This window comes from Cicer arietinum, chromosome 1, assembly GCF_000331145.2.
Source record: "Cicer arietinum cultivar CDC Frontier isolate Library 1 chromosome 1, Cicar.CDCFrontier_v2.0, whole genome shotgun sequence".
NCBI lineage: Eukaryota > Viridiplantae > Streptophyta > Magnoliopsida > Fabales > Fabaceae > Cicer > Cicer arietinum.
Window position 1 is genome coordinate 17,325,451 of NC_021160.2, and position 16,597 is coordinate 17,342,047.

A 16,597-nucleotide genomic window follows, 5' to 3' on the forward strand; every position below is an offset into this window, starting at 1 on the left:
GAGAAACATCGTTATCACATGGGGATGAAGATTGTGCTTAGCAAATTGATCAGCCGGATGATTGCTCCAATTTCATGTCTAAGACAAACTTAAAAAATATAAGATTATTAAGATAAAGAAAAAATATAAAATTATCTTGTATATTATGGGTGGTAAGCGATGAGTTTTATTAATAAGTAAGTGTCTTAAAAGCATTGATTAATTAAATAATTATTAATTAAAGAATTAATAAAAAGAAATTGTCTTTGGATTATAAATTAAACAATTTTTAATACAACAAATTCAAATTTTAGCAAAAAAATACAATAAACACAGACTTTTTTTTCATATAAACTTGCTTCTTTTGATTGCGAACTTTTGTCAAGTGAAGAAACATGTTGGATACCATCCCTAAAAATGTAAGGCTGCGAATCTAAAGAATCAGCCAACCATATGTCATTTCAAATTGAATCTATGAATAACCTTGGAGAACCTTGAGCTCTATATTGCTGACATGAAATTACATCTTTTGCTCCACCGAATTTATTGTTTCTCCATTGCACATGGTTGTGGGGGCAATGATTCATGTGACAATTATTCATATCATATGAAATAGGTGGTGGAAATTTTTATATACATAATAATCATTAATATATCAAATTAATATATATTAATAAATAATAATTAAAAAGAGTATGCAAGTTCAAATTTAACTTTATTTATAAATTATAAATATTTATTTGAACTGGAATCTCATACCATATATGACACATGAGTATTTTTTTTAGCCACCAATGGCAATAACGGGCACTATACGACGAAGACTCAATTGGAAGACAAAGAAAGTTCTTAGAAATTTGAGTTCCGTTTAATACAATTGTACAAAATTAACTTATAGAGTGATAATTACTCACCACTTATAAATATTTTTTCATGCATTATCTCTTCTAATGCGGGACTCTTAACACCCTTCACACCTAAGACTAGACATTTAGACGTGACTCGAGTGACCTAATAGCAATAACCTGATAGCAGATAGGGATATCAATTGGGTGGGATAGGCACGAGTAGTATTCCCCGCTACCTTCCTCGTTGGAAAAATTAGTATCCATATTCGTCCTGTATCCGCTTGCCAGATTTTTTGTGGATAGTGTCTCCTCACGGGTACCATAGATACCCACAGATATTTAATAAATTAATAAAATATTCTTTTATAATTGATATTGTATGTGGATATTGATATTGTTGGTACAAGTACCCGCATACACAAATACCTCACTACTCTCCCTGTTAATTGATAAGTAATCAAATTACCCATTTATTTTATCCAAAATTGTCACGGATTATATCTGCAAGTGCGGGTGTTTTTCCATCCCTTATACAATAGATCTTAGATAGGCTTTGATATCACTTATAATCTGAGTTAAGTCTGACACAACCCCGTAAAACTAGCTTGTAGGGTGAGAACTAGCCACCATATCAATATTATGTCAAGTTTTATCTTCATAAACAGATGCACATGGTGCTAAGTGAGGGCACTTGACCCGTCTAACAATTTTGATTAGTAATAGTTGCATAATTTTATAGTTTTTCACTAAAAAATATGTGTTGTCCCCACTAAATTAATGATTAATGAAATATTTTGGTAAAAACAAAATGATATATTTTATATCTAAATAGTTAATTTTCCGTGAATTTTGTGAATAATCAAATGATTATTTGATAAATAATATGAAAATATCTAACCTCGAAGAAAATGAATTATGAAAAAATATATATATATATATATATATATATATATATATATATATATATATATATATATGATATATACTTTTTTTTTTAGATATCAATTTTTACAAATGTTGAAAATAAATTAATTATTGTGTAAAATAAACAAATGCAAGAATTATTTTAGATCATGGGAATAATACGTATATGCCCTGATTAACCACAAATCTTGGATATGTCCCTTATCTCGTTTAATGTAGTCTCTTAACAGAAGTTAAATCTTTTATTTGTGAGGTACAATTATGAAAATTTTACCCTATACTCCTAAAACTAAAGGAAAAGACAAAAATATCCTCGTAAATATTAAAAATTACCATTTTTTCACCATTTCATTATTTGAGTATTCCAAAACACAAGTAAAAAAAATTTCATTTTTTTAAAAAACTTTTTTTAAATTTTCTAGTACACAACTTACACTCTAGAAAACTTAAAAAAAAACATTTCGGTACAAAACATCATTTTCAGAAATCTTTTTTGAAGTTTTCTGGAACTACCGAAAAACTTATTTCAACATTTTCGAAAAACATACAATACCAAAAAATTTAAATTGACATTTTCAAAAGTTACCAAAAAATTTCGTCCCACAAGTTTTTCGGTATTTGTTTGTATTTTTTTTTTGTATTTTTTATTCCATTACTATTTATTTAATTCATGTTAAAAAAAATGGTATGTGCCAAAAAATTTGTTAAGAAGTTTTTCGGTAACCCTTCTGTACTAAAAAACTTGAATGAAGTTTTTCGATAATACACATTTTTAACTTTTTGTACTGGAAAACTTTTTTAAATTTTTCTGATAGAAACCTTCTGTATCAGAAAACTTGAGAAAAGTTTTTCGAAAATAATGTATGTATTAAAAATCTTCTAAATAGTTTTTCGGTAACTTTCAAAAAACTTTTACCTGTCGAAAGTCTTTTTTTTATTTGCTCCGGAAATGTTGAAATGATAAAAAAAATGAATTGATAAAATAGTAAAAGAAATTTAGGGATATACTTAACATTTTTATAAATTTATGGAGGTATACGTACAAAAGTGGTGTAGAGTAAATTTTTCTAACGTTATACATTTTAAGAAAAAGAACTTTAAAATAATAATAAGGCCACCAATAATAGATGCTGTCTAATTTACAAAATTCTAGTTACATTCTACGCTTAAATTTCAACATCAAACATTTAAATAAATGATATTATGCATGTTATATTTTCAATTTTTCAAAAATGTGATACTCCATCTAAACAAAGTTAAAGACTTCAGTAATCAGTTTAGTTTTTCAACAATGCAAATAAACTTCATCTCTATAAAATGAATAAGGACATTTCTGTTCTTTAAATTTAGAGTTAAAATCAAGATACATTTTAAACCTACAAACACAAATTCTAAAATTTGATTGGATAAAATACCAAACAACCAATTATTTGAAGTAACATTAATTTTTTTCATATTAACTTATTGCATTATTTAAATTATGTATTTATTTCGTCTTACTTATGGGTACCAGTACCCACCATTTTCTCACGGCGTACCAAAGAATTCTCTTTTTAAATATAAACACAAAATATGGTCATCAAATCCCAAAACCATAGATTACATACACCGTCTGTGTGTTTTGAAGTTTAGGAGAGAATATAATATTAAAATGTAAGTAAACTGTTGTAAACTTCAATGACACTCACTTTAAGAAAAGTTTTTCCAATTTCTCACATTAGTTTTGATCTCTCAATTGCAAATTATCATCAATTTTATCTCAATCAAACAAAATGTCAACATACTAACCCAAAATTAGGACCCCTGTTACACTCATTCATATTTCTGAGATTGACTAATGAAAAGACACTTTGCTTAACTGAAAAAAATAAACTAAATTAATCATAAACATATTTTTAAGACAACATATAGCAAAGGTACTTAGCAAATGTATAGTCAACCAAAGTTGATATATTTGGTCCAAATTCTATACCAAATATATCAATTTTTGTTGACCTACTTTTACTTATATATGAGACCGGAGAGACTAGACAGTACTTCCACTTCTATAGTGCAAAGTAACTTGGGAAAACAAAACAAAACAAAATTCCAAGTAACATGAGGAATCCAAATTCCAGAAACAGACCAAAACCATAACTTCATGAAATTATAATCTCATACATCTACATACCATTCTTGTGATCAGATAAGTGTCTACTTAACCTGGCACGTATTTCAGAGGTTTGTTTTGTGAGAAGAATCTCTTGCATTGAAACGACCATTTTTAAGGACTCCTGAATGGAGAAACAAACATGTTGTCTGTTAGTGTCGTTCTTGTCTCTCTGAATTAAGAAGGCCTTGGACACTTGTTAGACACGTCTTGGACACACACTGAGAGACTGGCCGACAACACTTCTGAGTAAAAACTTAGATGATAATTTATAAGTCATTTTCATGGTGTGCATTAAGTCACACGTGCAACTCTTCTCTTATTCGACATCCCATTTTTCTTCTCAAATCTCTTTCTCTTTTTAGTTTGGTTTTGGAATGACTTTCCGACTAAGGAGGGCTGTTGTTTCAATGCAAAGCTTTTCGCTACATGCCCCAAATGAAGTTTCTTGACCATAAATATTCTTTTCAGATCTCCACGATGTGCGGTGTATGCACGGACCCAAGAGCAAAATGCTCTCTTGGCAAGTTCATTGATCTTCGGCTGAAAAGGACAAGGCAACAATTGGTTTGTGAATACAAAGAAGAAACAAAAAGCTAGCCATTATATGGTCATATGGAAAACATTAATGTTCAGTAAAATCTTAAGGAATAAATCAGTGTCCCCAAGACATAGCTCAAGTGGTTGAGGTGAGACACCAGTAGGAAGTTGAAAATGAGGTCAAAGGTTCAAACCCTGACTACTCCAAGGCATACCTCAAGTGGTTGAACTGAGACTTCCAAAAGAGTTTGAAAAGTAGGTCTACAGTTCAAACCCTAACTACTAGCATAACGTACCAACAACTAACATTTTCTGATAAAAAAGGAAAAAACCAGCCACCAAAACCAGAGATGGAAGGATAAAAAACATTGATATGTAGAACACAATAATCATATTCTTTGATTGAGTACATGCTTGATTGATATATATTAAAAATAATGAATATGCCCCTCCCTTTCTACTCTAACTTTCCATTTCCCTCGGGTCAAGAACTTCCATGCACATAAGAAAGAACATATTAGACATTTTTATTTGGATTATCACTGGTTTGTCAATCCCAATTGCTTGGCAGATGCATTAAAGTATGAAGTGCGGACATCATCAAAATGTCGTGTCAGACACATTTCAGACACCGACACTTCTCAAACATGCTTTGGACCTATGCCAGCACCTTTTAACAGTGTCCAATTAAAAAATATATATTTTTGGCTTGAGCACCTGATAGACACATCTTGGACACATGCAAGACTGAGCCGATAACACTTCCCGGACACTCTTAACCCTAGATTAAATCTTTTATTTTTGAAACTAATACCAAAATGATGTCTTTTATCATTATTTTCTGTGAGGCTCGTTGTTGGAGTCTGTGCTTCATTTAAACCAGCATGAAATGTTTCATCGTATTCAAATGTTATAAACTAATTACCCTACACAAAAATCCAACGATGACTCCAAATTTAACTTTGACGACATGTTTACAATGATAATTCAATTAGAAGATGAAAAAAATTATAAACAACTTCCACAATGATAATTCAATTAGATAAGCCATTGACAATCAACACAAATGTAAGAATACAACAAGATTAGCAATGAGGATCACCTTCGACGCGATGAACGACTCAAGCGCCTTCTGGAGACAAAGGATCCAGGGATGTAAGTCTATGAAAACAGATTTCTTTACGTTCTTGTTTCCAGAAATTGGAAAACTATCTAAAACTTTGGAGAGAGGATATTCTGTTAGTGAGACACCATGTTTCTCCAAGTCTTGTAAATAGTCTATTTCAGCTGGTTGCAGAAATAACAATGACTCTCCTCTTTCGCCAAGTCGAGCAGTTCTACCAACTCTGTATCACGATTTAATGATAGATCATAAATAAGATAGTGATAATCGCCCATTAGTTAAAAAGCACTTGAAGGGAATTAATGATTGTAACAGCTGTTAGTAAGGCAGTAACAAGAGTTAGTTAGAAGAATGAAAATTAGTTACAGAAGGAAAAGTTAAATAGGAGTTAGTTGTAGTGAGGAAACAGTTTTGTTGTAAGTCACATAGTGTGGTAGAGCAAAGGCATCTAGAATGCCTTAGAGAGTTCTCAATTTTGTACGCTGATTTAGTTCTTGCCTCATTGGAAAAGCTCAACCCTTCTTTAAGAATAATACAAGAACTTTTCATACCGTGAATTACCAGTACTAACTTGGAAGATTATTATCTTTTATGAATAGAGAATTCGGAAGACGCTTCTGAATCTACTAGATGAGATATCTCGTGAAACAAACCCTTCTTACTCAGTTGTTACAATCTCTAGTTCTTTTTTTAATAGTTTCCCTCATAGGAAAACTAAAATTTAACGGCAATAATGAGGATCAATTAAATATTCGCAATAGAAATAAAATTTGTAAACCAAAAGGAATGGAAGATAAGATTATTATCAAAAGGAAAAGATTATAAACTAGAAGAAAATAGAATGACATGAAGGCAACCAATTACGATGATGATGGAAAAGTTTTATATTTACTTTTATCCATTTAATCTTGATATCTTCTTTTTATTACAACCAGAATTTAACATGTTGATATTCTAGCCAATATAAACTAATTTAATTTGTCAAACTCTAACTTCTATATATTTTTTGTCTTTGATGTGTAATCTGAAGTTAAAATCACATAGAAATGTTTCAAAATGTGACAATGAATGTTTAAAGAAAGATTTTAATACTATTATACGTCAATTGTCTAGTACTTTTTAAAACACATTAAATGAACCAATTTTTTTTTTTTGTTTATTTAGATTACAATAGGAAGAACAGAAAGCAAAGATAATTAATGGCACATAGACACCCACAAAAGAAAAATAAAACAAGAATTAGGTACCTATGCACATATTCAGTAGCTTCCCCGGGAGAATCATATTGTATGATGCACCTAACCTTTGGAAAATCAAGGCCTCTGGCAGAAACATCGGTAGACAAAAGAAGGGCAGATTTGTCAGTTTTAAAGGCCTGAAAACTGTTTGTCCTGTCCTCCTGTTCCATATTACCGTGTAGCCGAAGAGTTTTGCATCCAAGAAACTTCGGTCTGTTCCCTTCTTCGGTTTGTGGAGAGGACGAGAAATGGAATTCGCTTAAAAGTGAATAGTGGAAATCCACTGCATCACATGTTGAAAAGAATAGCACAACCTGTGGAGTTAATAGATGAATGACACTTATATATAAATCATAACATTAACATATAATAGAATAAAGCAAAACAATAAACTAAAAACATATTGCAATAAATAAATTCGCTAAAAGTATACAGAAGTTCACCACAAAGTAAAAAACACAAGTTCAAGTAACAAGAGATTAATAAAAAAAGACAAACATAAACTAAAATTTTAATCTTCTCTTAGACACTAAGAATGTGCAGAATGGAAAATCTACTGATTTCACCCATCAAAACCTTACCTTCTGTGAAGGATCCCTTTCAAAAAGATTCTTAAGAACTGAAAGAAGTACAGCAAGCCGTGATCCGCAAGGCACTGCATAATAATCCAATTCAGTATAAAGGATCTTAAAACACTATGCGAACATAGAAAAGCTTATAGAAGAAATTTGTAATTATCATACCTTTCAAGTATCTCTGAATTAACTGTACCGGAACTTTATAAGCTCCAACTGCTGGTATTTTATTGGAATGTTTGTCTTCATTGTCTTCGTCAGAATCTGAATGATCAAATCTAATTTTTGACGTTGGTAGCATTATTTCATCATCAATACCAATCATTACTGGATCCTCTAAGCTAATTTTTGCAAGGTGATTTACTTTCTCATTTAAAGTGGCTGATAAAAGAAGGTTCTGTCTTTGACTTTTAGAGGGTCTTGGAACTGTGTTTTCTTGGTCGCCGAGCCCTGTCTTCGTGGAACCTAAAAGATCTAGTATTTCTTGTATCTCTTTTCCAAACCCTAATTCCAAAATACTGCAAAAGAAATGTTGGGCTAATTCATCTATAAAGTACCACGTAGATATGGTAATAGATGTTGAAAAAATAGATGAAAACCATACCGATCAGCTTCATCAAAAATTATCCAACGCAAATTTGTATACAAGAATGATGATGTATTCTTCAAGTGATCCAAAAGGCGCCCAGGAGTTGCAATAAGAATTGATATGCCTAAATAGGAATCAGAGGTTAAAAACTTGTCAATGTTTGTCTTAGTGGAAATGGAATTTTCCTTTCTGTGATAGATAAATTTTCTTTTAAACATACAAATAAATGTCAACGTTGTTGAAATCGATATCCTGCCTAGAACTGTGAAAGGTACTAAAAATTGTAACTATGGAATAGTAACATGGATTATAAGATCCTAAAAAATTTATAAATATATCACAAACAATTAAATTAATTCAAAATTCATAAATTCACAAATTAACAACTTAAGACAAAGGTTAAACAAATTGACAACTCCAAAAACAAGCAAGAAGGTTTTGGCAAATGACAAAACATAAACCGCCGACTGTAAGATGGAAGTTCCACCTTCACCATAACCAAACCGCCAGCATCCAGAGAACCATCATCCAGGAATAGAGAAAGCAGCATCAGCTTGTGAGGAGCAAAGACAGCAACTTCTTGTGTCATGGGATACAGAGGATTCACACGATCCAACCCAATTTAACAAGTATGCACAGAAATCCCACACAATCTTACCAGATGGTGTTCTAAAAAATGTCCTAGCATGGCATTGGGATTGCTGATGCATCTAAAAATCATAAAACAATTCTACAAGATCATGATTCCAGCTACCTTCAAATATACTATCGCACTTAACTTTTATCTATTATAACTTTCTTTCCAGTTTTCCAGAACTTTTAAGATTTAATGAGCAACTCATAAAGAACAGATATCAAAGATGAAGTCAGAAGATGAGTATTGATGATGAATAACATGGTTTCTACCTTTGCGCAGCCTGGCTTTCTCCTTTGATCTACTTTCACCACCCATTATGTATCCAGGAACAATCCAATGAAATCGGTGCAATAATTTCTGAAGAATTTCATGAACCTGCAAACATAACTCGCGCGTTGGTACAAGAACCAACGCTATTGCCAATAAACCAATTAAATCTGTGAAATTGATAATTAATTTTACACAATATACAACAATGAAATTGATAGGTTGGTCAAATGACACTTTCATGAATAAAGTTTGACATGTGTTTCTGATTATGAATTATTATCTTCAATGTTATGGTACATAAAAGAATTCATGTGGTTTCACTCTTCACTCAGCAGGTTAAGCTCTAGAAATATTGGATAATTTAGTCTATCATGGCCTCTATGAATAAGGGTCTGGTTGGATTGACTTATTTGAATTTATACACTGACATAAGCACTTGCAAGACTATTGGGAGAGCTTATGGAAACGGCTTATGACATGTTCATAAGTTGTTTTCAGTTTATTTCCTAAACTCTCTAGGATAGCTTGTGAAAACAATTTATAACTTACATGAAAGTAGTTTGACTTTATTTTACCTTTTGTTATAGAAATAGCTCATACATAAGCACTTACTAGTATATGATAAGCGCTTATGCTTTATGTGCTTAATTAAGTTGTTTATACAAACAGTGTCTAAGTGGTCATGAGTTTGATCCAAGTCCCACTTCTAAATGAAGTTAAATTTAAGCAAAATATAAAGAAAGCTCAACATTATCCATAACTATGTTTTTTCAGTCTCAGATAGAAGAGTGCCGAACCCTAAAAATGGGATAGCGGGATGACCGCTATTGTGAGGGCCAAAAAACAGTATATAAACTAAACATAAAATACAAACAATATACAAAAATACAATAAAAAATAGTAAAATACACAAAATTAAAGGGGTAGTCATACTTAATAACCAAAATCAAACATCAAAGTCAAGTTCTAATCGTAATCAACAAACAGAGAACAGAGCAGACAAAACAGAGCAACAGAAATAACGATGGTAAACAGAGCAAGAACGGAACAGAACGATGTTGAACGGATCAAGAAAAGAACGAAAACGGCAGAGCAAAAACAATGGTGGCAGAGAAAGAACGCTTTTACTCTAAACAAGTAGCATTAAGTGAAAACAAATAAAGCCTAAATATGAATAACACGCACCAAATGTTCCATCAGAGCGTTCAATTCGCTTATCATAACCCTGCAAATGATGAACTATTGGAGCCAGGTATGCAATAGTCTTCCCTGTGCCCGTAGCAGCATTAACCAGTCTAAATTTTCTCATTAAAGAACCCAATTAAAAAAATAAAAATAAAAACCAACTAGTTATAGCATTAAGTAACATACTCTCTCGATTCCATATCTTTGATACTTCAAGATTTTTACACACATATTAACAAAGTTTAGTTGTGATACATTATCAGTATAAAAAGTTTAACATCTACAACAAATCATAATCAATTACATGTACAACTTTAGAAGTAATAAAGATTAAATTCAAACGTTTTTAATGATCTAGGCACTGTGATTGATCGTTAGCATAAAAAAGAACAAAATCCTGAACTTCATCATTAACTACTTTCCACATTTTGATTTGTCAATACATACTCTAAGGGATAGTTGAAAAAATATAATTTCTAAAACACCTATTGTTTTAATAAAATGCTAAAACTATCAAAGTTTTAGAATGGAGTGAGCAACAAAAAAGAGAGAGCAAAATAAAAATAAAAATAAAAATAAAATAAAAAGGATACGCATGACGGCCAGAGAGAACAACAGGAATGGCTTGAGCTTGAACTAATGTTGGACCTTCAAACCCCATCCTTTCTGTTCAAAAATAAAAATTATAATAAAACATTGAATTTTGAATTATTGTCGCTTGCTCATGAGCTCAATTATGATTTCAAAGACCAAATTCACGAAACAAAGAGATAAAAACAAGTACCACGAAGTTGCTCACATAAGGTAGGGTGAAGACCAAGGCTAGTGAAGGAACAAGCAGCAAAAACGCTATTTTCTTCTTTGATTTCTTTCTTGGTTCCATCACCAGTAAGTTTTGGTTTCTTTTCACTCTCTTTGTTTTTCGTCACTTGGGTTCTGTTTTTCTTCGTCGTCGCCATTCTTCTCTCTCAAACTTGCTTTTGCCTTGGTTTGTCAAGGGTTTATTGAAATTGTAGTGTTTTTGTTAATTGTTGTTTTTCTCTGTGGGCCGGGTTTTTTGTTTCAAAGCCCTATAGGTTTCTTGCACCACTATCATTATTACTAAGAACACCACCATTCTATTGTTTGATTTTAGTGAAATACAAGAAAAAATGTTACGAAATAAGTGGATTTTTTTTTTCTATAGAAGAGATAGAATGCAACGCCTAAAATTTAATTAAGAATCTTGAAGAAAACTGTATACAATGTAGATGAAATTAAAATTTTCAATTAAAAAATATCACTAGTGCTTGTAAATAATTAAAAATTCTTTTGTAATTTTTTTAAATAACTTAGAATGCTAAAATATTTACAAACATTGAAACAACTTTTAAGTGAAACTTAATTAAACTATAACTCTAATCTAAACTTAAGATGTGATCTGATTCCGACTCATGACATTGAAGGTTTGGTGAACAAATTGGATATTCCTCAGACTTCTAATGTTTATTTGTTATCTGAAAAACATCATCCTGAACATAGTGATCACAAAACTCAGTATCATAGATTTAATAAAAACAATTGTAGATGTTTATCAGCCATTTTAGTGTGCTAAGTATGGAAAATTCTCTCGATAAACTATATTTCAATTTAATAAAATACTATTTTTTTGTAAGATACACTCAAATACTTTATCTAGTTCTAGCCTCGAATCTTTCAAACAATTTAAGTCACTAGACACGAGTAATCTAATGACTTAAACTTTATATAACAAGTGATAAAAACTACATTGGTTTCACCCAATGTCCTCTACTTGGATAACTTTTTTTGATAAAATTGAACATGATTAAGTCTGTAAATAATGTCCCACTTACCATCGCTCCTGTCGTATATAGACAAAAAATTCATCTAACTAGAATAAACTATACACACACACACGCACGCACAACATATATTAGCATCAAACTACTAGGAAAAGAGTGTTATATTTAAGCTTTCAAACGCAATTGGTTTCAGTTGAAACTGGTATATATAATTCAAGTTATAGTATTCTAAAGTCAACTACATTATATAATAATCTTATGAGAGTCCAGTTGTGTTGATAATACTACTGAGTCATTTCTATATTTAGTAAAACCATATATTCTAACATGATAAAACTACTGTATGTCTTTTTTAAGACTCAACTATTTCACTCAAAAATGAATTTCCTAACTCAAGATATAGATATTTTAAGATGACTAATGTCTAACAACTTATAAATCACTTCATGAAATCACGAAAATTTGGAAAATTAATATAAACTTATAAAAATTTACAGTAACAAAGTAATAGGAATAAATTTTTAATTTATTTCACTCAAATTGATTCCTATTAATTCTATTATATTCATTTTAACTCAGTTATGTCATAGTATTTTTCTACAAAAAACACTATAACTTTGTCAATTTAAATAAAATATCAAACAATATCTGATTTGAATAAACAATAACATTTTTGAAAGGTTAGGATGTCTAGTTTATAAATATAATTTTTATTTTATATAATAGGCATTCAATTAATGCAGTTTGATAAAACAAAGTATATTGATATAAAAACGGAACAACATATTGTTTTCCAACTTGTAACTCAATTTTCTCTATCAATTCTCAATAAAAATTAGTGAAATCAATGTATATTTCAAACATAAGTAAGTCTAGTTTCTAATGGGATAAAATTAGCTCAAAACACTATATATGGAGAAAGTTTTGAACAAAATAACAAAGGTATGGGTTCATAAACAACATTATACTATTTCATTTCAAACTTTATGTTCTAAAGTTCATATGCTCAATTAAGTAAAATGAATTCAAAACTCATCATAAAATTAATTACTTGCCAATACTAAACAATTATCATCTTATCACCAATCCAACCACTACACTCAACAGTTATAATAAAACAACAACTCTTTTATAGTAATTAATACAAATACCTAACATGCATTATTAATAATCAATGATACTAAATCAAATAAGATTATCACAATATCCAAATATTCAAATCATGAACAGATATTAGCAACATGCAATCAAGATCTCTAAACACACCTAAGAGAAGTTTTAAGAGAGTTTTATATGTTACCTCTAAGAATGAAAATCAAATGAGATGAAATCCACCATTGCTGAGCTTTATGTTTCATTTTCAAACATGCAAAAACCCTAACCCCAAAATTGACCCATCCTTTCTTTATTATCCTTCCATAATTGAACACTTAATCTTCCATTTTTTTTTTGCTTACGGTCATTTTTCTTTGTTCTCTTCATCACTCACTCCTCCTTCTTGGCTCACAATTTCCCTTGTCTTCTTTTTCTTTCTCTCAGCTCTCTGTCATTTTATTGCTCTGTTTTTCCTCATCTCATATCACCTTTCCTCTATTCTCTTCCTCCTTTCTCTTTTTCTTTCCTTTCTTTTCTTCTTTCAATTTTATAATGTTTATCCCACCCACACTATTTCTATTCTTTTATTCATATTCCTATTTCTATTTCCTTTTAATTAATTTATTGGAAGATTGATAGACATCCTCTCCTAAGTGGGTTGCACCCCTTATTAAGCCATCAACCATATTTTACTAGTTAATATTGACTTAAATTTTTGCTCATGCAAATTAATTATACCATATCCTAATTCATACAGGGTATGAAACTAATTATTCTACTAACTATAAAAGTGATCCTAAATAGCATAACAAAAAAAATTAAAGTTTGTTAAACATTTACTATTCGATTTTTTAATAGATTATGTTATCACTAAATTATCACTGCATGCCATTTTATAAGAAATTATTGCATTTATTTAGTTCTAATAATAACAATATGATGCCCATACTGCATGACGGTCATTGCTCAAAGTCATACGTTTAAGGATGATGCCCATACTGTTTGGCTAGAATTAAAGAACGTGTTTTCCAGTGTTTATTTAATCAGAATTACATAAAGAATTTTATTCTTTTAAACAAGGCAACATGATAGCTTCATATTGCTTTACTGATTTTACTGTTATTTGGGAGGAGTTAAATCATCTTAGCCCTATTCCTCAATGCAATTGTGATTTTGTGAAATATATCAAGAAAGATAGAGTTATTACTTTCTTGATTGATGTTAACAATGAAAAGAGGAAGAAGAGAAACAACCACTCTAGGGTTTCATAACATATAATGAACCAAAACTAAAGTTAATAGGGTTACAATGAGTATATATATAAAAGAATAGAATTGTCTAAAATACCCTTACTACTAATATATAATAATATTATCTAACATATCCCCTCAAACTCACGATGCATTAACATGGAGCATCGAGAGTTTGTCAACTAAAAAACGGAAACGTTTAATGGAATGCATCTTTCTAAACAAATCAGCAATCTGTAAAGAAGAAGAAACAAACGGTAGAGTAATAGTTCCATGCTGAAGATGATGACGAGTAAAATGACAATCAATCTCAATGTGTTTGGTGCGTTCATGAAAGACCGAGTTGTGAGCAATTTGAATAGCACTCTTGTTATCACAGTGCATCGAAGTTGGCTCAGAAAGAGAGATACCCATATTAGACAAAAGCCAACATAACCAAATTATTTCAGCGGTAGTGGATGCCATAGCACGATACTCAGCTTCTGTAGAGGAGCGAGAGACAATGTCTTGTTTCTTACTCTTCCAAGAAATAAGAGAGTCTCCAAGAAAGATACAGAACTCTGTGGTGGATTTACGATCTATGATGTCACCAGCCCAATCAGCATCAGAATAAGCTCGTAACTCTAATGAGGATGACGATGGAAAGAGAAGACTTTGAAATTGAGTTCCTCGAAGATAACGAAGAATCCGAATAACTGCTGCCCAATGTACTGCAGTGGTAGAGACAACAAACTGACTAACAACATGAACAGCATAAGCAATGTCAGGTCTGGTAATCGTAAGATACACTAAGATGCCAACCAAAGTACGATACAAAGTGGAATCTGGTAAAGGAACACCATCTGAAGGAGCATATTTCACATTCAACTCACGAGGAGTATCTGCTGCTCTAGTATCAGAAAGACGAGCCTGATCAAGAATGTTGGCAATGTACTTGGATTGAGAAAGAAGGTAGCCTCTAGGAGAGTAGGCAACTTCAATCCCCAAAAAATAGCGAAGAGTTCCCAAGTCCTTCATCTCAAACTGTTTGGCTAACTGCAATTTCAACTCATTGATTCCACTAACATCATCACCTGTAATAATCATATCATCAACATATAGAGAAAGTATAATGCGACCATAAGTGGTGGTCCTTATAAACAATGCAGAATCATGTTCACTAGAGCAAAAACCAAGAGAAGTGATCATAGTAGAGTATTTCTCAAACCAAGCTCGAGGAGCCTGTTTAAGACCATATAAAGCCTTTTTAACTTACATACTTCCCCTTGATTATGAGAAACTCCTTGCGGAGGGATGATGACTCTTCATCATATGCATATTTTCCCACTGTTTTAGTCTTATTTATCCTCAATCATTAGTTAAATTAAGGATTTATTTGATATATTTTGTTGATTTTTGTTCTTTTAGTTGATAAAATGTTTTGTGTTTTTATTTCGTTGATTAAGTAGGAATTTGTCGTAATTTTACATTGCGTTTTGTTTTAGTGCAGTGCTGAATTTTGGTGAGAAATCAACATGACATATGTAGAGTATTTCAGCAATATCTGGAGTTTTAGATGTTCAATTGGAGTCAAACCAAGTGCAAATGAAAGCTAGGATCCATAGCTAACACTTTCATGAAGACACCGGAACCCAATGCAGACTCGAAAGAGGAGAAAAATGCAATATACGCCGAACAACAGATGCTGAGCGCTGGAGCGCGCCCAAGCGCAAGCCAAGCGCTTTTTCCCAGCATTCGCCACTGTCGATACGCGCCCGAGCGCAAGCCAGGCGCTTTTTCCAGCATCTGCTACTGCTCAAACGCGCTGGAGCGCGCGACCCGCACCAGCAACCATAAAGACGCATATTTTTACTGTTTTGGGGATCTTTTTCACTATTGGGAAGTTGGGAGACTTATGCCCTAGGATAGAAACTCAAAGACGACCGTTTCTAATATCATTGGAGCAGTTTTATCAAGAATCATTCATGAATCCTTCTTGTAATTCTTCTCTAATCTCTATCTATTTTATCTCTGTCATGAGTAACTAAACCCTATTTGTTAGGGATGAGTGTAACAAGATGAAACCCTTATTTTTATGATTTGATTTCTAGTTATATGAATGAGTTTATTGAATTATTTTTCTCATCTCTGTGCTTAATGCTTTTTATTGCTTGATCAACATTAAAATGTTCTACGATTTGTATTTTGAAACGGAAGTGGACTTTACGAATGCTTGAGATGAGAAATTCATGAATTTGTAGTTTAGACATAGGTGCAGGTCATGAAACCAATTAAATTAGTTGCAAAGCAATAATTTATAAGAGAATTTCTATACGGTAATGCTTAATTCTAATCTTAAATCTACTAAGGAATTAGGGGTTACTTTGGAATTAAAGGTTCTGTCACTAAGACAT

At 31.4% G+C, this 16,597-nt stretch overlaps 1 protein-coding gene across 2 annotated transcripts; it reads right to left on the reverse strand.

The window, feature by feature from the left end:
- Positions 1-3,610: 3,610 nt before the first annotated feature.
- LOC101499204 (DEAD-box ATP-dependent RNA helicase 17) lies at positions 3,611-11,060 on the reverse strand. Of its 2 annotated transcripts, none has more exons than XM_004488057.4 (10): positions 10,842-11,060; positions 10,651-10,723; positions 10,058-10,167; positions 8,872-9,015; positions 7,981-8,089; positions 7,545-7,894; positions 7,383-7,456; positions 6,811-7,115; positions 5,543-5,786; positions 3,611-4,443 (listed from the first exon to the last, which is right to left on the reverse strand). In XM_004488057.4, the coding sequence occupies exons 1-10, from the start codon at positions 11,014-11,016 to the stop codon at positions 4,195-4,197; spliced, it is 1,833 nt and encodes a 610-aa protein (XP_004488114.1). In that variant the 5' UTR covers positions 11,017-11,060; the 3' UTR covers positions 3,611-4,194. The 2 variants fall into 2 exon arrangements, with proteins under 2 accessions (XP_004488114.1, XP_004488115.1); XM_004488058.4 differs by having other exon boundaries at positions 10,857-10,997.
- Between the last annotated feature and the right edge of the window lie 5,537 nt (positions 11,061-16,597).